At 48.5% G+C, this 20,250-nt stretch overlaps 1 protein-coding gene across 1 annotated transcript in view; it reads right to left on the reverse strand.

Moving 5' to 3' along the window:
* VAC14 (VAC14 component of PIKFYVE complex) overlaps positions 1-20,250 on the reverse strand; it is a 1,984,055-nt gene that overhangs the window by 1,542,808 nt on the left and 420,997 nt on the right. Inside the window, exon 4 of the mRNA XM_078670682.1 lies at positions 7,842-8,009. Coding sequence (XP_078526808.1) covers positions 7,842-8,009 — 168 coding nt within the window. The remainder of the gene's footprint in view (positions 1-7,841; positions 8,010-20,250) is intronic.

Here is a 20,250-nt window from a genome sequence, read left to right on the forward strand (position 1 = left end):
GGACCATTATCTTAACAGAGACTTAAGTCACACCATTCACCCACACCTTTTAACACATGGCAGTGGTATGAGAAGACTGATCAGAAGCTTCCCTCATTAAAAGGCTAATTAAATGTCTAGAGGAAACTTGTCTCCTTCATCTCGACTTCAGTGTCAGAGTTTCCTCCCTCCAGCTTTAGGATTGTCAGCAATACACTTGCACTGTCTAGGGCATGGGTACTCTCAAACATTTTCCCAGGACTCACAAAGTACGGTCTTTGGTGTTACCGAGTGTCGCACTGATACCAGCAGGGTGGCTGTTAGGAGATATGGGGTTTGTAAGGTGGGTGTAGAGGAAGTATGACATGTACATGTAGTGACTGAATTGCGCAACGGAAAAGCAGAAAACCTGGGATCATTCCCGGCTTCCCTTCTAGACCAAATGGAGTGATCCTATGTCATTATATTTTTTTACCACTTTGCCTCCTTTTCCTTCTCTTGTGTTTGATTTAATAAACTATGATGTTGTCCATTTATAATAGCGAACCAGACCACCCAGAGGGCGCACATGACAACCGGGCTTGCCACTTAGTTCAGCATTGACAATGTTGTCAGGGTTGCTGGAAGCATGAATGTTTCAAAATTCAAGTTTGAAAACTATCATTTAAATAATAAAATACCCCTTATTCATCGGATGTATAAGGTGAAAAAGTTTTACATGTTAACAAAATACATGTTTTGAATTTTTAAGAGACTTTATCATATTTTTACACATCTATTGTGAAATATCTTAAAAAAAAAATAAAGGTGTTTCTACAGTTGAGCGGTGCAAGACTTTCTATTCTGAATGTTAGCGCTGATTCAAGGTAAACAGCATACCAGTGCTGCTGTTCACGAAGGGGCCGCATGGAAAGGTCAGGAGGGCCGCAAGCGGCCCCCGAGCCGTACTTTGAGTATCACTGGTCTAGGGAAACATCCTCACCTCCATCATTTGCATACCAACATGCCATCAGCTTCCAAAATGGAACTTGCAGGCCTCCATTATTCTAGATCACTCATACACACAATGCATGAACAATACAGGCACATAACATGCTCTTGAGATATTGTTAAAGAACTTGGGTTAGCACATAGAAGCAGAACTTTACGAAAGTGGCCAGTAGGCTTCACTCCAGTGACACAGGTAAAAAGGTCTTGTGACGAATATTGAATCACAAAACAAGGTACGCTACTGTAATGTTCTCTTCTTTATATTAATCTGTATTTCTTCTATTTCTATCTCTGTTCTTTCTATCCCCTCTATTCTTCTCTTGTCTGTTACTTCGCTAGCCTGCTCTGTGTGGGTCCGTTATTTATTTAACTTAAGACTTAATATAGTCTCTTTAGAAAGAATACCTGTTTCCAGATCATTCTTTCCTCGGTACATATATTGGTACCAGGAGTGGGGTAAAGAGATATCTTGTCTCTGCTCACTCGCATTCTTCGTTGTACTTCGAGGATTTCTGCCCAGCTGACGTTTGAAGCTCTTCTGCTGGATCGTCTCTTCAAACGCGTTTCTTTCTGAGACGTTGTTGACACATTCCTGAGCTTCTCACTAGCTGCCTAGATACATTGTTTCTTTGGACCCACAGCGCACAGCGCATGTTATTGCCGGCTGACTGTTCCTTCAAAACAGGTCTGTTTTAACTTTCATTTATCGTGTCTGCAGCGTTTAATGTAATCGCGCTCTATTGTAAAGAAAATACTTCGTTTTCCTACGATTTTGTGCCATCATTGAGGATTTTGGGAACAATTTATATTTAATGAAAACAGTCTTATTAGCGCGAGCAACCTTCCAGAAACGGTTTCATCAGCGCGAGCAAGCTTCTACTGTCTGGCATCATTTAAATGTACATCGTGAACACTTTTTCACCGCGTGGGATTATCTCTTTGTCATTCCTGTTTCCCAGCAACTGCAGCGCGTTCTCAATTGTGTTCCATATTCAACAAACTTGATGACCGCTTGTATTCTTTTGGAATCTTTTCCTTGAAGAACACATTCTAGAGTGTTTATACACAACTGACTGGCAACTTTTCTTGTGTTCTTTTGGAACTTTACATGCTCATTTCAGAATTATTGCAAAAATTCTGATATGGAATTTTAATTCTTTCTCCAAACAAAGAAAGTTTACCAGATTCTACAACTTCAAGAATGTGCCTTATGACATCATAATTCCTACTTCTGCAACTTCAAGAATGTGCCTTATGACATCATAATTCCTACTTCAAAAGACTTTATTTTCTTTCCACATTAGGCTCTCAACATTATTTATATTATTCTTTCATTCTAATTTAACTGGAACTTCAGGATTATTTTGTGACATTTTACTCTAGTGTTACAAATTTACAATGTCTTCAGAAAGTGCTTTACATCCTCCACCGTTCTTACAGAAACCAGGCAAGCCTGAAATTGTTTGTAAACGATGGTTTAACATGCTTGAGAACTATCTTTTTGCTTTCGATAGAGTTGGTTATTCACCAGTAAGGAAAAATGCTTTACTTTACAATCATTTGGGTGTTGCAGCACAGAAAATCTTTAATAATTTACTACCTTGTCCTAGACCTTCTGGTGATGGCACATGGGGCTTGTACATTGAATCCAAAACCAAATTAAAAAAGCAATTCTCTGATGAGCCAAATGTTATGCTGGAAAGACACCGTTTTTTCAAGAGAAATCAAGGAAGTGATGAAACTGTTGAAGAGTATACTGGCGCTCTCCGAGTTCTTGCTTCAACCTGTGTATTTTAGAACTACACTGACACTGCTATAAGAGATCAGTTTGTTTTTAATTGTTTTTCCAAAAAAATGCAAGAACGACAGTTGACTTGTCGCAATCCTTCTCTTTCGGAGATTATTGACATTGGGAAAAGCATTGAGCGATCAATAGTTTCATCTCAAGCTTTAGCCGGAAATGAAGGCCATTCACCTATTTCATACATTTCTGAGAATCCTGAGTTTTCGATTTCAGCTATTAAAGTTAATAAGGATGTAAAAAGTAATTTTTGCTTTAGGTGTGGTTCAAAAAACCACATTGCCAATTTCCCTTCATGTCTGGCTTTAGGTAAAAAATGTGGTAAATGCAAAAGGTCAGGCCATTTCCAGGAATTTTGTAAATCTCGTAGTTTCTATAGAAATCCTAATCAAAATGTTAGAATACATAGTGTTGAATTACAGTCTCCTTTGCAGACTTCTCCAAACCCAGTTTCTGCTCATTCTGTTCCTGAGTGCACCAATATGTTTTCCAACATGCTTTTGTCTATTGATGAACCATCTGATTGTGGAAAACTGTTATGTCAGGCCCTCATTAATAATAAACCCTTGCAGGTTATGGCTGATTCGGGTGCCCCCATTACTGTATTGGCAGACACCGCCTTTTTCAATGTTTGGGGTCACTCAATACCCTTATAAGCTCCTGTTATTTGTCCAAAAGCTTTTGGTGATAAAGACATTGATCTTCTTGGTTTCTTCAATGGCTCCCTTGAAATTCTTGGTAGATCTACTGAAACCAAGATTTATATTGCACTCAAAGGCAGAGACTTGGTTGGTTGGAGAGACTTAGGTAAATTAGGTATTTATTTGAAAGCTGGTCACAAAAATCCAATTGTTCTAGGAGACCATCCTATTCTGACTATTGACAATGATTCTACTCCTATTGATTTACATAAAAAATATTTTTCTTCTGTTTTTAGTGATAAAATTGGTACTATTAAAGGTTTTGAACATGTCATCAAACTCAAATCTAATGCTACACCAGTCACTCACAAGGTCAGACCTGTTCCAATTAGTGTGAGGAATGATCTTAAAAAGCAATTGAGAGAGACTCGTTGTAGATGGTGTCATCACTTCAACTGATTCCTCTCAGTGGGTATCTCCCATTGTTCTTGCAAAAAAGAAAAATGGGGATCTTCGTCTTTGTGTGGACCTCAGGTCTCTCAATCGCAATATCATTATCGACTGTCATCCCCTCCCACATATACAACAAATGCTTGCCAACATTGGTCATGCTAAATATTTTTCTAGCATTGATCTTCGTTCTGCAAACTACCAGATATCTCTTAGTAATGATTCTCAAGATCTCACCACATTTGTTACTCCTTTTGGAGCTTACAAATTTTTGAGGTTGCCATTTGGCTTAGCTTCAGCAGCCTCTGTAATTCAAAAGGTCATGGATGTTCTTTTTAGAGATATCGGAAATGTTCAAGCATATCAAGATGACATTCTTGTTTTCACAGAGACGAAGGAAGAACATTTACACACTTAACAGAAAGTTTTTTCTATTTTAAGTTCAAGAGGGGTTACAGTTCAACATGAGAAATGAAAGTTTTTAGTTGAGCAAATTGATTATCTAGGCCATACAATCACACCAGAAGGTATCAAACTAAAATTCTGTAATGTTGAGGCTATTCTTAAAGCTCCGCCTCCTGCTGATAAAGATACTCTTAGATCCTTCTTGGGTCTCTGCGAGTACTATGCTCGTTTTGTACCCGAGTATTCCACCTGTGTCCAACCTTTGAGAACTCTGCTCAAAAAAGGTACAAGTTTTGTTTGTTCCAATGATGCTAATGCTGCTTTTCAAAATATTTAAGAGTTGGTGGTCAATGCTCCTGCGCTTAGTCCATTTGTTCATGGGCATCATTGCACGGTTACTGTTGATGCCAGTTTAAAAGGTCTTGGTGCAGTTTTTGGACAATAAAATTTGGGTAAAGACCACACTATTTCTTTTGCATCAAGAGCTTTGTCCAGTGCAGAGTCCAAATATTCGACAATTGAAAGAGAGGCTTTGGCCTGTGTCTGGGCTGTCTCCAAATTCAAAACATATCTTTGGGGTAACTCCTTTAACTTGTACACAGACCATAAGCCTCTTGTTTATCTTTTGCAAGGAGATGGTTTAGGCAAAGCTTCTGCTCGCCTGGTACGTAATTCTATGTAAATTACAAGAATACAATTTTACCATTAAGTATATTCAAGGCAGTAAGAATTTCAGGGCGGATTGTCTCTCTCGGCTTCCATTACCTTCTACTGATGATGTTATCGATGAATTTGACTGTGTTGTAGCTTCCATTGATGATGCTTCTTCATCTAATGGTGCCATATCTGAAAAAGATTGGCTTGAAGCTACTTCTACAGATCATGATTTAAAGGAAATGTCTGACTTTATCGTTAAGGGATGGCCTCCTATTCGCAAAGTTTCACATAATCTAAAATCTTTTGCACAAATTTCTTCAGAATTATCTCTAGAAAATGGTATCTGCACTAGGAATGGCTGTATTATTCCTCCAATTTCTCTTAGGAATAAACTTATAATGATTGCACATACGGGACATTTAGGGGTCACTGCTACTTGTAAGAAACTTAGGGAAAATTACTGGTGGTCTTCTATAAATGCTAAGGTTTCTTCTTTTATTGATTTGTGTCCTCAATGTATTGTCTCTGACAAACATTGGAAGACGACACAAAATCCACTACATCCAGTTTCTTTACCTGAAGGTCCATGGATGAAAGTTGCCTTGGATTTTGCTGGACCTTTTACTCTGTTACCCACCTCGTCAAGATTTTTATTGGTCTTGATTGATTATTTTTCCAAATGGATATATTTTTCTTTTGTTGAATCAGCCTTGACCAATTCTGTTTTGCAATTCCTCAAAAATGTTTTTTCCTCTGAAGGTCCTCCAAGAGAGCTTGTTACAGACAACGGTACTCATTTTGTATCGAATGCCATGCAAGATTTCTTGAAATCCATGGATATTAAACATGTTCAAGTAGCTTTATACAGTCCTGCTGCTAATGGACTTGTTGAAAGAGCGAACCATTTTCTTAAAGAAGGTGTTCAGACTGCTCTATCCTCTGGATTAGATGTGAATCTTTTTCTTAAAAACAAAGTCAATGCATATCACAACTCGCCTCATTCTACAACTAACTTCACTCCTTTTGAGTTGTTAAGAGGCAGAAAATGTCGCTCTTTACTTCTTCCTTCTTGGTTAGAGCGACATTCTTCTAATTCCTCTTCAAGAGATGTCACCATTATTAACAAAGATGCTATTTTACGACAATCTGTTGCTTTAGCTCAAAGCAAACAAAAATATAATTTTGATAATCGCAAACATGTTCAATCAACGGAATTTAATTCTTGTTCGCATGTTCTTATCAAGAAACCCTTTCTTGTCAAAAAAGGAGAATCTTCTTTCTCTTCTCCTTACAAGACCTAAAAAGACATTTGCTTCTTACACCACGAGGAATAGTTCCTTCAATCACATTTACCCATCTAGCTGGGTTGTTTTTTCTGTGCACTGCTGCTCTTCATATTAATACTCTTTTAACAAAGTACTGAATACACCTGACCATAGATGACCTCAGGAGACATTCGGATATCCATCCTAGAATCTCAAACTGCTATTACCCTGGAAGGTTTGCGGCTGTTCTAAGATTCAACCCTTGGCATATTTTTGCTTTCATTAATTAGACAACCTACAAATCTGATGAATCATGGTCTCTCACTGCTCTTGAATTAGTCCTTGGGTGTTATGAAGGTACAGACAGCATTGCAGGACTTATCAACCCACCCAAACCTAAGATGATCTCATAACCACGTACCACCTTGCTGTACTAACTCAATATAATGTCTTTAAGGGCTCCCCGAAGTAATGAATGCTTCTCAAAATATCTCCAGGGACAAAAGAGAATCACGTTCACAGTAAGGTATCACAGCAATATATATATATATATATAAACGCCAAGTCCTCAGCACTGCGAACATTCAGCCACAGTAACAGAAAACACGGACCCCAGTCAGGTAGGTTTTATTTATATATATATATATATATATATATATATATATATATATATATATATATATATATATATATATATATATATATATATATATATATATATATATATATATATATATATATATATATATATATATATATATATATATATATATATATATATATATATATATATATATATATATATATATATATATATATATATATATATATATATATATATTTTTTTTTTAAATAGAGTTTTATATAGAGTGAACTAGACCCGAATCGGGTATCAGAGCGCTTTACATGAGCACCTGTTTCGTTACAGAAGGACACATTCATTTTTGTAAGGCACGGGGAGATTAAGTGATATGCCCAGAATCACAGGATGTTGAGCGTCGTTGCCGAGTTCCCGGTTCCCCAGCTTCGAGGTCAACCGCCCTAGCAGTAAGGCTACATCGTCTCCTCTCATGTGAATGTGCTCTTCACATTCACTTAAGTCTTCTTAATGCCCTGTGCCAACAAACTGCGGGAACAACCCTGCAAACAGGATGACATAACAGTTCTAGGACCACAAATGTTTAAAGGACGTGGCAAATGAAATTGTCAATCCAGATTTCATCAAGAGGAACTAATGGATACCTGATCTCGGGATAAATAAACCATAAGTGCTCTTTAACTGGAACCGCAAAATACCAAAGCAGTGTGTAGTGATGGTCAGAATGAGGTTTCCCCACCTTCTAATGTGCCATGGGCTGTCCAAAGCTGAATAGAAAGCATGGTCTTCCTATCATGGAGAGAAAGGGAAACCCTAATGCTGTCTTCCTTCAGTCCCAAATGAATCAGTTATTGATGGATACAAATGTTGATTCTTGTATCTGGTGAACCACAACTCCAGTAAATCGGTCCAGGTCAAGATTTACATCTGTATGTGGCTAACAGTTTAAACAACATTATGACATAATTAGCTCCCCAGCTATTTTATTTTAGAACTTTGGAAGGTTACGAAGCATAGTGTGTTATAGATTGCCCACACACATCCACAATACTCACCTTACTAAGGCCATCAAACAGCACATTGAAGTGTGGCAGGACTGAACCCCGAGCCACCTTGACGATGTTGTAAAGGGCCTCACAGGCATAATAACGTAATCGGCTGTCAGCATCATTAAAGCAGGTCAAAACTGGCTCAATTAATTCTTTTAGATATAGCCCAGAGTCCTGTAAATGAATAATAGATCAAGAGGGGGTTAGGTGCTAAGGTACTGCACTTGAATTCAATAATTAAGACAAAATAGATAAACAGGAAAATTGATTAAGCAACATTCTAAAAAACAAGGATTCTTTTTTAAAGAAATTACCCAGAAAATCCTGCACCTTTTATCTAAGGATTAATTTAGCTAAGTTGTTTAATTTTAAAAAATGTGAGTAAAGCAATGGTTCATAAGGGCTAATCAGGTAGAATTGTTCTGAATTTGAAAGTTCCGAAGCGCTACTAAGGCAGGACTTGTTGTCTACAACATATTACTAATTTAGGTTTAGTGGTTTAAATGGAAGCAAAATACATAACTAACCACACACATCACATTTCATGAGTGAATAATCAAAGTTATATTTCAAAGGTCAAATATAGCAGAAATGTGGGGGGGGGCGTGGCCAGCAACATGGCCGACTAGACGTGCCTGAACAGAGCTCCGGCCGAGCCTGCTTATTATCCGGCATTCACTATCCCCCAAGACCCAGAACCGGCACCAAAAGTGAGGAACTGACGCCCGGACACCTGCCAAGGGCTGCTGCAGTCCCGAAACGGAGCCGACCCCGCCTGGCCATTGTACGTGACGGTGTCTCCTCTATGCCCCGGAGATCGTCCTGACGGCCTGGGAGACGGGAGGAAGAGGAGCGCGCCAAGTGCCGGCATTCCCGCAAATAGCTGTTGCGGGCTGATGGAGGCTTGATCGGGTGCTCGGCCACCGGGCGGACGATCACACACCGCCGCCGCCGGACAGCGGGAGCAGGACGGAGGTGACCGACGACCACCTACTCAAGATGGCGACCGTCGTGGCGATGGAGAGGTAGCGACGGCGAGATCCCCGCATTGGTTCCGACGCTGTGCAGATTCTGTGCCTGGGAGCAGAGACGGAGGGCCGGTGAGCCTTCCACCGAGGTGAGGAGGGCCGCACCTGTCCTGGGCCTGGCGCTGGGGTTGATCTCGGTGGCGGCGCCCGCCTTTACCAAGATGGCGGCCGCGCACTGACGACCCACGGAGAGACGGCCCTCGAGCCGCGACAGACTACGGAGGCCTGCTCCTCCTGCCCTGGAACTCCTGTGGCCCGCTCCGGCTCGGGAGCGGCTGGTTGTCACCGCCGGCACCACCCTGCCTGTGCCCACGCCTGGTGATCCGGCACTGCGACAGGGAGAATCCCGGGGGGGACGCGCACGAGGCACAGGCTGAGGAGCACCCCCTGGCCCCCGCGGCGCAGACAGGGGTGAAGACGGGGCCCCCTCCAGTATTGCAGCCGGGGTGAATCTGAGACCAGAGCCCGGCCCCAGCGCTCCACATCAGGACAGGGAGTGTACGCGGGCCCCGGCCCAGAGGTTCCCAGGACCATAATTAGGGGCCGCCCGAGGGCATTGCGTTGTCGAGGCGCTACTTCACTCTGCCTCTGTTCCCGGCGCACGGCCGAGCCCAGCGATACCGCGGAGGGAGGCAAGTTCATCCCAGAAGCCCCTGGCCTCTAGACAACGCCGCTATGGGTAAGAATGCAACGGCACCCAAGACCAAGGGGCAAGGCCCAATGGACAATTTCGCTGCTCCGCGACCCGCGGTGGAACAACGGCCCGTGCAATCAGGAGCACGCAATGACACGGACATGCTGCTGGAGGCCATACAGGCGTCTAGAACGGACATCCAAGCTTCACGAGCGGCCTTGGAAACCAAAATCGGGGAGGTAGGATCCGAGGTTACGCTGCTACGCCAGGACTTTCGTAACTTAACCGACAGGGTCACGGTGACTGAGACAAGGTTGACGGACAATGAGAAGTCGGTGGCTGAGCTAAGGAAGGACATGGCAGAGCTCCAGGCCTCCCACCGTCAACTTCTGTGGAAGGTGGACGATGCCGAGAACAGGTCAAGGCGGAACAACCTGCGCTTCGTGGGCTTTAGAGAAGGGATTGAAGAAAGGAGTATGACCGCCTTCCTCCTTGACTGGCTCAAAAAGACCTTCCCTACGGCGCGGTTTTCCCCGTGTTTTATCATAGAGAGGGCGCACAGGGCGCTCTTGGCCAAACCACCGGAGGGTGCGAGACCAAGACCGGTCATAGCCCGGTTTCTGAACTTTGCCGATCGAGATCTGATATTGCGAGAGGCCAGGACACTGGGTGAGATCCGCTTTGAAAACGCCACCATAATGATCTTCCCGGACTACAGTCAGGAAGTCTCCAAACAACGCCGCTCCTTTGACGCCGTAAAAGCAAAGCTGAGGTCCCTCAACATCCAGTATATGCTCCTCTTCCCGGCCAAGCTCAAGGTCATTTATCAGGACAAATCCATCTTTTTTGCACACCCGGACGACGCGTGGCAATGGCTGGAGGAGCGGCCTATCCTGAATAGTAGGGAGGCGGCGGGCCGGGCAGAGCTAGACCGGTCACTACGGGAACGTCCGACATGGGAGAGGCCGAAGCCGCAAAGACGGAGATTGAAGAGGACACAGCACAAGACGCCGCAAACTCCATACGGGACCAGCAACCAGCAGGACAGGAGGCGAGGCAGGTCGGCGTCACCGGGCTCCGACTCCGTGGCAGGCTCGAGGTTTGGTAGCCTGAGAAATGGAATCCGCTCGGAGGAAGAAGAAATAGAGGAATCGGAGGGCCGCGCATCCGGAGGAGAAGAGGATGATACAAGGAGTGATTCGTTGCACCCTCTGGCCAAAGAGATCCGGCAGCTGGAGCAAGACTCTACAGGTCGTGAGGAACGGATGGACACACAAGACTCACACTCGTGAACAACGATGCACTGGGAAAGGGAAAAGATGACGGCTCGGCGATGCAGAGCAAGCAAGTTGGCACCCCCCTAGTACTGTTTTTTTGTGTTTTTTAGCACTGGTTGAGGTTTCTTGAGGGTGGGATGTGTGGGAGGGCGACAGGCCTACTCCCGTGGATAGTTGAGACCCGGATGGGGATGCAACTGGAAGGGGAGGGAGGTGGGGTGGGGGGAGCGGGATGGGGCTTTGTTACCATGTTACCCCACGTTGGGGTTGTTGAGAGAGCTGGGGAGGGAGGGGGGAAGTTCGTCAAAAAACAGCAGCAGCAGCAAGTTCGGGAACGTTTACCCTTGCCACCGTCCCGGCCCTGGGGCCCGGTGCTGGATAGTCCTCAAGTGGAACAATGGCGAGTACACTAGCTACACCCCACGGTGAAGGCGCTGGGGTTAAGGCGCTGACCTGGAACGTAAACGGACTGGGTTCCAAAATTAAGAGGAGCCTGGTCACTGCTTATATTAAACGAGTGGCACCTGACATCGTTTTCCTCCAGGAAACACACCTGAGGGGGAACCGCTGTGCCTTTTTAGCGCGCGGGCAGTACACAGTTCTGGCACACGCGGGTTACACCATGGACTCACGGGGCACGGCAATACTAGTTAGGAAAACAGCACCTTTCGCAGTCACACGTACATGGTTAGACCCACAGGGCTCGTTTGCCGGGGTGCAGGGGACATGGAGGAGGCGCAGGTACACTCTACTGTCGGTATATGCTCCACCCAAATTACAAACACGAACAATGCAGGAGATCACGGCCATTCTGCTAGACACGGCGGACACAATACAGATTGTGGGGGGGGATTTCAACGACGTGATGAGCACGACGCGCGATAGATCTGGGAACCCCCACACAGTGGCTGCAGAGACGGCTTTGGCGCGCAGAATGGACACGATCGGTCTTACTGACGTTTGGCGGTGGCTACATCCTGCCCACGTGGCTTACTCATTTTACTCTGGGGCCCACAAGGTCTTCTCTAGGCTAGATTACATTTTCACATCTAGGCAGGAGCTTTCGGCGGGAGACGAGGCGGACTATAGGGCGAGGGGTATCTCGGACCATTCTCCGCTGTTCGTACACATAGGTCGGGGAAGGGGGAGAGGCCAGGCACAGTGGCATATGTCGCCATGGGATTTACAGACTCCTGAAATTCTAAGGGGCATAAGGGCGGATATCAAAGTTTTTATGGCCGAAAATGAGGGATCGGTACAGTCCGGAGTGACACTGTGGGAAGCCATGAAAACGGTGTTGAGGGACCGCTTCCAATCCAGGGTAGGGGAGGCCAGAAGGAAACGCACGGAAGCCATAGCGAAGGAGGAGGCAAACATCTTGACCCGAGAGGCAGAATATCACAGAACGAAGGAGGAGGTTGATCTTAGACTACTGCTAGATACGCAAAGGCTGTATAGAGAACTAAGTACGGACGAGGCGCGTACACAGGCGCTGGCCACCCTACATCGCTTATACGATGTTGGCGACAAATCTGGTAAACTCTTGGCATGGTTGAGCAGGCGCGAGAGAGCTGCCAGGTGGGTGGATTGGGTTGAGCTCCCTAGTAAGGCGCGGGCGTCCACAGACGGCGCCATTGCAGAGGCCTTTGCGACCTATTACGAAGACTTCTACAGGGCGAGGGACCTAGGGGACTGCGAGGTGGCGCGATCGTTCCTGGGTAGCGTGGACATTCCGCAGTTGACCCCTGAAGATAGTGAGGCTTTGGAAGCCGCCCTGTCCCTAGATGAAATTGCAGAGGCGATGGCTGCCCTGAAACCGGGGAAGGCTCCGGGACCTAATGGTTTCCCGGCGGAGTTCTTCAAACGAACGGGGGACCTCCTTTCGTGTCACATGAAGTCGCTGTATGAGGGTGCGTTTGCCTCCGGAGGCCTCCCGCCGGACCTGGCCCTAGCTACCATAATCCCGATCCACAAGGAAGGCAAGCCCCTTGGAGACTGTTCCTCCTATCGCCCAATCTCGTTGCTAAATATTGAGACCAAAATCCTAGCCACTATTCTTGCAAGGCGCTTGCGTCAGGTAATTACGGGCCTGATCCACCCGGACCAGTCCGGGTTCCTGCCGGACAGGGCCACCAAACTCAACCTGCGGCGCGCCCACAACTGGCTCCAAGAAGTCTGTGACAGGAGGGAGCCACATTGGTTCCTCTCCTTGGACGCGGAAAAAGCGTTCGATGCGGTCCACTGGCCTTTCCTAATGGGGACCCTTGAACGGTTTGGGTTTGGGCCCAAGTTCCAGCGCTGGGTGAAACTTCTATACTCGAAACCTAGGGCTAGAGTGCGCGTAAACGGGCGAATGTCGAGAGAGTTCGCGATAGAGCGGGGGACGCGACAGGGGTGTCCGCTATCCCCACTCCTTTTTACCCTCACGATCGAGATCCTTGCGATCCGCATCCGGCTCAACCGAGCTGTGACTGGCTTCCACTGGGGGGAATCGGCCACTGACCAGGAGAAGATCTCCCTTTACGCCGATGATGTGCTGCTGTATGTGACCGACCCGGCCACGACGATACCGGCCTTATTCAGGGAACTGGACGACTTTGGGGCGGTAGCCGGCCATACTATAAACTGGCATAAGTCGGTCCTATACGACCCACAAGGTGCCCCGCGAGGGGAGGAGCTGCCTGAGCTGCTCATTCACACCACGGCAGGCTTCCGGTATCTGGGGGTCTTTATCACCCGAGATGTGCAGCGCTCCTACACGGACAATGTCGATAGAATTTTGGTGGCGGCAAAGGCGGAGATGGATAGGTGGCGGCCGCTCCCGCTCACCATTTTGGGCAGGGCTGCCCTGTATAAAATGATCCTACTCCCAAAGTTTTTATACGCCCTGCAAAATGAGTATTATCCCCTCCCGGCTCAGACTCTGCGGAAAATCCATACCGATCTCCGCTCCTTCTTGTGGCTGGGGAAGCAGGCCCGGGTGGCACTCACGACTATGCAGCGCCACCAATATAGTGGGGGTCTCTCATTGCCTAATTTGGAGGCCTATTACTGGGCGGAACACCTCACCCCGATCAACGATTGGATACACGCCCCGGCGGACCACCCCACCTATGCACTAGAGAGGTCTAAATGGGGCAATAAGACGGTGCTCCACTTTTTATATGGGGGGAGGGGAGGCCGCCAGCTTCTTCCCGCGACTAGGATCACCCTGACGGCGTGGCGCAGAGCGTCGGTTAGAATGGGTTGGCATGAAAGGCTCACCCGCCAAACCCCCCTATGGGCATGTAGGTGGCTGACTGAACTGAACAAGTTGCGCGGGTTTCAAAGGTGGGATGACATTGGCATCTCCACAGTTGGGGATGTCATAGCAAAGGGGGAGCTTAAAACATTCCAAGCACTGCAACAGGAGTTTGGACTCCAGAGAACCCAATATTACAAATACATACAGCTGCGACATGCATGGGGAGCCCAACACATATCTCTCACTGACATTCCCCAGTTTGCACCACTTGAGGGCCGCCTACTGCAAGAACAGATGCAGAGGGGGGCGGTATCCATGACCTACAAAACACTGACAAATAACATGTTGGGTGATCTACAGGTCCTCAGGGAGAGGTGGGAGGCGGATGTGGGCACGCTGGAGGACCTAGACTGGGAACTCATACTCATGCACCCCCGAGAAGTGGCCATAAAATCGAGGCTTCGCCTCATTCAGTTTAAGGTCCTTCATCGGGCATACTTTGACAGGGTGAGGCTTTTCCGGATGGGGAGGGTTACTAACACCGCATGTCTACGATGCCAGCACCCAACGGGCGACTTCTTCCACGTCATCTGGGGATGCACAGTGATACAGGAATATTGGGACGAGATTTTCAATGAATTGAGTGAGATACTGGAGGTGGAGATACCCAGGGACCCCAAATTGGCGCTCTTGGGAATGTCCACGGAGGTGGATATCACGCGATACTTGCTCATTTTTCTGCTGCTGGCCCTGGTGGTCGCAAAAAGGGACATTGCAAGACTGTGGGGGGCGCCTGGGAAACCAAATCTCGAGGAATGGAGAAGAGGCCTGGATATGTATATGGCAGCTGAACGTGTTACGTATAAACCCAGGGGGTGCCCCCGAAAATTTAGAAAAATATGGGCCAAGTGGAGGCACTACCATGGACTGGAGTAGGAGGGCGGGACCGGGGGGGGGAAGTGGGCGGGTGGTAGGATGAAGCACAGACATGGTGTGTAGGTCGCTGATTCCAGCATATGTGCACTTGAAGGCTACGGGCCATGGGGAGTGCTTATACTCATTGACACACAACTTTGAGGACCGAGAGAGCCATGAGGGGCGGGGGGGGAGGGAGTGGTTGGAAGGGTTCATGCTGCTGGGGGGGGAGGGGAAGATGGGTGGGGGGGGCTTCGAGGAGAGGTCCCTCAGTTACTGCCTTTACTTATAGTTGATGGGGGGGGGGGGGAGTTCGGGGTGAAAATGAAAAATAATAAGTTCGTCAGGATGAATGCAATGTAACTGTCTATTTAAAAAGTTGCGTAACGGCGGGTAGAGCGGAATGTTGACGCTCCCCCGCGATGTCTTGTTCATGGTACTAATGATTCACCTGATGCAACAATAAAAAGAATTTAAAAAAAAAAAAAATATAGCAGAAATGTATTTTTCGTATTATATAAACTTTGTGTGAAGATGCCTTGCTCAGGTGATTGAAATCAGAAATTAACAAGGAGAATCAAAATCAGCGGTTTAATACTTTGATGGTTTGGCTGAAAAGTCTTTAAGTCTGTGAACAATGTACACTTCAATGATTGTAGAATTACAGTCCAAACATAGAAATATGGTTGTTTTGACCCGTGAAGTATCACATACTGGGATCTTCATCAGGACAGAATAAGAGAGGACATTTTTGTTACAACTGACAAACATCAAAGCACTTGGACCTAGTAGTCCCAAAGGACGTAAGCCTGAAATGCCCGAGGTCAATAATTCTCTCACACAGTTTATCAGGTGAGTTGTTCAAAAGAAGAATAATAATATTGGAAAGATTTGAAGTCTTATAAGAAATAGGAGGGGAAAAACTGTGAAACATACCAGGTAGCTTGCTGGTGGTTGAATTTACTTTGAAAGGACATTTTAAAAAATCCATAAGTTGCCAAAAGAACAAATAATGTATCACCAAAAGGGCTTCTAATAGAAAAAGTGGACTATGATAAGATTGCTTCAAAAGTAGAAAACCATTAACATTTTAATAAAAGATTATACACAACAGCACAATACAAAAAAGGAAAAGAAAATTGTACAATATCAACCGATGGCAGCTTCTTGTAAGAAAGACAACCTAGCTAAAGAAAGGCAACCTAGCTAAACATATGAAGGACAGTAAACAGAAAATGGGTAAATGGGACAATGAAGAAGGAAAACGTAAGAACTGAGGAAGACTAAACTTAAGCCCTCTGAGGCGTCAAGATGGCAGTCGCACTCTAAGAGTGCTCCGGACCCCTCCGTCATCCGCCTTGCATCCGCCGTTAATAGCTGCCATCGATCCCTGCTCACCAATAAGGGAGATCCCCTGTTCCTTTCACTGTGCTCCGGTCTGTTTCTGGGTAGATTGGAGCCCCTACTGCCTTGTTTCTGGCCCTTTGCTCCGCTGCTGTGAGCAGAAAATGGTGGCCCCCTCGGCGGCCTGCTCCTGAGTTGCATGGCCTGGGCTCCGCTGATTCTTCCCTCGGGGCCCCCCTGCGGCATCAGGGTGGTGGCCGTGCCCACCTGCTGTCCGGTGCTGTCGGAGATCCGAGAGGGTGAGGGAGCGCCGGGGCTCGGAGCCGCGGGGTGAGGCCTGCCATATGTGCCTGGGGCGGAGTCCCCACCCGGCTGTCCGCTCCTGTTGCTGGCCTCCGGAGTGGACCTGGTTCACCTAGATCGGCCTAGCGGTGAGTTGCGGTGACTGGGGTGTGGCTGGGCTCGGCCGCCGCTGTCGGGCAGCGGTGAGGAGTGGAAGATCAAGGCCTGATTAACCCCTTACGCTCCCAGCATGACCCACTCTGTGAGCCCTGCGAGCGCTAGTGGTGGGGATCCCCTGAGCTGGTTGGTAACGGGGCTCCGGCGGCTGAGGTTCTGGCCTGTTGGGACCCTGCTTGGCCGGATCAGCCGGGATCGGCTGCAGCAGTCGGGCCATGGCGAGATGGGGTGGACGGGCCCGGATTTTCCTCCCCAGCGGCCCGGCCCCTCAGGCCCCCTCTGTGTGTCTGGGCTGATTTCTTCCCCCACGGCCCGGCCTCACCTGCTCCCCTTATGTGAATGGGCCTCCTGGGGACTACGCCCTGATACCTCTTGTGCCGGCCTGCCCGGGACCACTGGAGATCGCCCTGGGGGACCGACCTCTGATCACTGTTGCACCACCTCATGTGGTGGCTGGGCCGGGACCCTCCTGACGGCCTGGCATAGCGGTGGCACTGGGGCCTTGTCTTGACCTCCGTGGACTGTCGACCTCAGGAGAGGCAGTGAATCCTGGTTCGGCCCCGCTGTTGGAGCCACGGTGAGTGGAGGGGGAGCCTCTTGACCGGCTGGGGGCTGGTGTGTGGGGGCGAGGTATCGGCTGAGGCCCTACTTTTTTTGCTCCTGCATTGCTTTGCTCAGTGTATCCGCGACTACCTGCAGCTGGTGGGGGTCCCTGCCCCTCTGTGAAGTACTGACCCTGGCTACCGATATCGGGTAGCGGCGAGGGAGACCCGGCTCGTCTTGAGGCTCTGGTGGTGCCCCCGGGAGAGCGCTGGGTGGTGTGGTAGGGAGGGCCCGCCTGATCGGCCTGCCTGGCACCAGCCCCTGCCGGTGGAATACCCCGTGGGGTGGACCCCCCCCTTCCACCCATTCCCTGATTGAGGACATCCTTCTGCCACAAACTCTCCTTCGGCTGCAACAATCGTGCGGTGGGCCCTCGCTGTTGCCCCCCCCATTCCTGTTGCCTGTCCGCACCGGCCTGATCGCTCCTGGGCGGATTCTCCTGATCCTTGCAGGCCCTGCCAACGGCCCTGGGGTACTGGATGCGTACTGGACCAGCCCATAAGTTTACCAGGACCTGAGGGCAGACCTGAGCGCCCGGGTCCGAGTATCGACAGTCTCGGTGTCGGGGAGGTCCCCCCCTTTCCTTTCCTCTTCGTGGTTGCGGACCAGCCCCCTTGCCTGTGCAGTGGCTGGATTACACCCTTGGGGCGATGGGCAGGAACCGCACCCTGAAGACCCCCAACCCTCAAACCCAAACCAAAATGGACCAGTACACCACGACTGAACGGGATCCTGGAGGAGGGATGTCCAAAACTCCTGCCCCTACTGGGGGTGATCTCTCCACTATCCTTCAGGCGATAGGCACGTCGCAGGCCTCAGTCGAAAACAAGATTGGTGAGGTGAGGGTTGATATGGCCCTCATTCGCCAAGACCTGCGCAATGCCACTGCTCGGATCACAGAGGCGGAATCGCGCATCTCCACGGCAGAGGACGACATAAGCCAGCTCAAGACCCAGGTGGCTCGTCTCCAGACCCAGGCCTCGGAGCTCCAACGTCAGGCTCAGGATGCCAAAAACAGGTCGAGGAGAAACCACCTATGCCTCATAGGATTTCCCGAGGGGGTTGAACAAGGCCATGCGGACACGTTCGTGGAGACTAGGGTGCGATCGTGGATGCCCAAAGAGTCCCTCTCAACCTGGTTTGCGGTTGAACTGGCCCACCGCTCCCTTGCCCCGACCTCCACCTGGTACTCCTGCCAGTCCATTATCCTGAGGGTCTTCAACTTCCGGGACAGGAACGCTATCCTTACGGCGGCCAGGGCGCAGGGTCCACTGACATTCCAAAATAACAAGATCATGGTCTTCCCAGACTACACCAGGGAGATGCAGGCCCAACGTCGAGCCTTCGATGAAGATAAGCAGAAGCTCCGTAACTTGGGTATTTGCTATGGTCTCCTCTTTCCGGCCCGGCTCAGAGTTGTTTTTCAGGAAAGGGCAATCTTCTTTGACAGTCCCCAGGCTGCCTGGACCTGGCTCATGGAGGAACGCCCCCTCCTGAACCGACTGGTCTCCTCCCCTGCCCGACGAGACGTTACGCAGCCTCATCCAACCCTGCCTAAACCCCCGAGACGCCGAATTCGGTCCCACAAGAAGGGTGACCGACGGGGTGAAGCTTCCGGCTCACCGGGTGCAGTGTCCCTTCGGCCCCCTCCTCATGCTATATCCCAAGGGTCTGCAACTCCCAACTCGACTGGCTCCCTGATCGACTTGAGCCGTATCCCGGACCCCTCCGAGTCACTGTGCCCTGCCATATCTGACTCGGACCTGTCAAGGAGCCCCACGCTCCATGGAACCAGAGACGACGAGGGGGTTTGAACTCAGGCCCGAGACAAGGGGCCCGTATTATGGTTCACAAACTGCTCATGCAACTGAGAGCGGTACCAGATCCATACACCAGGAGCAGCCCTTCTCCACTGTGATCATGCTCCGCTAACTGATTATCACTTCAGCTTCCAGACTTATTTGTATTCATCTGTTGCTTAATTGTTTCAAATGTACTTGCAGCTGTTAACGAATCTCCTATCCGAATACATGGAGGGGGTCCATCTATGCCATGTTCATGTTCTGCTAATCGTTTTAGCTTAGCAATCAGACTCATTAGTGTTCTGTTATTTTAAAGTGTTTCCTTTTCAGGGTGACAGATGCTTCATGTTCAGAAGTGTAGGGTGGGTTGTGCTGGGGGAGTGGGAGGGTGGGCAGACCGTTGTCTCCCATTTGTTTATTGTTTTTGGCCGCCTACGGTCCACTGTTTTTTGTTTCCCTTGGTAGCCTTCTACGCAAGCATGCCATTGATGACGACATGAGACTTAACAGATCGTAAGAGTTTCACCCCCGAAACCTGGCTATGGGGTATTACCACTCCTGGGATCCGGGTCCACTTGCGCAGGCGCTATTCCTTCCACACTTTACCCACCCAGATGGCGTCCACCTTAAATAGACCCCTTCACATTTTGTTGTGTAACGTCAATGGCCTACTAGACCGAATACAGCAAACTGCTGTTCTTCGCAGCACCCAGCGTCATGCGCATGATATCCTTTTTCTACAAGAAACACACCTCCTGGGCACTCACTGCACCTTCCTCGCCCGCTATATGTTCGACAGGGTCTGGCATTCTGGTTTTACACGGGGTTCCCAGGGGGTGGCCATATTGCTTCGTAAGGGGCTTCCCTTCACTCTGGCGCAGGTTGAGAAGGACACACAAGGCCTCTATGTGGCCTTGATTGGCAAGATCGAAGGGCATCCTTTTAATCTCCTGTGCACATATATCCCCCCGCCACAACGCCCTCTGCCCTTCGACGTCTTACACTCGTAATCTCAACCTTTTCTCAGGGCCTGACAGTCATAGGAGGCGACTTCAATGCCGTTATGCAACCGTGCCGTGACAATACAGGTGCTCCCTCGGCCTCCCACC

Source organism: Lissotriton helveticus, chromosome 12 (assembly GCF_964261635.1).
Source record: "Lissotriton helveticus chromosome 12, aLisHel1.1, whole genome shotgun sequence".
NCBI lineage: Eukaryota > Metazoa > Chordata > Amphibia > Caudata > Salamandridae > Lissotriton > Lissotriton helveticus.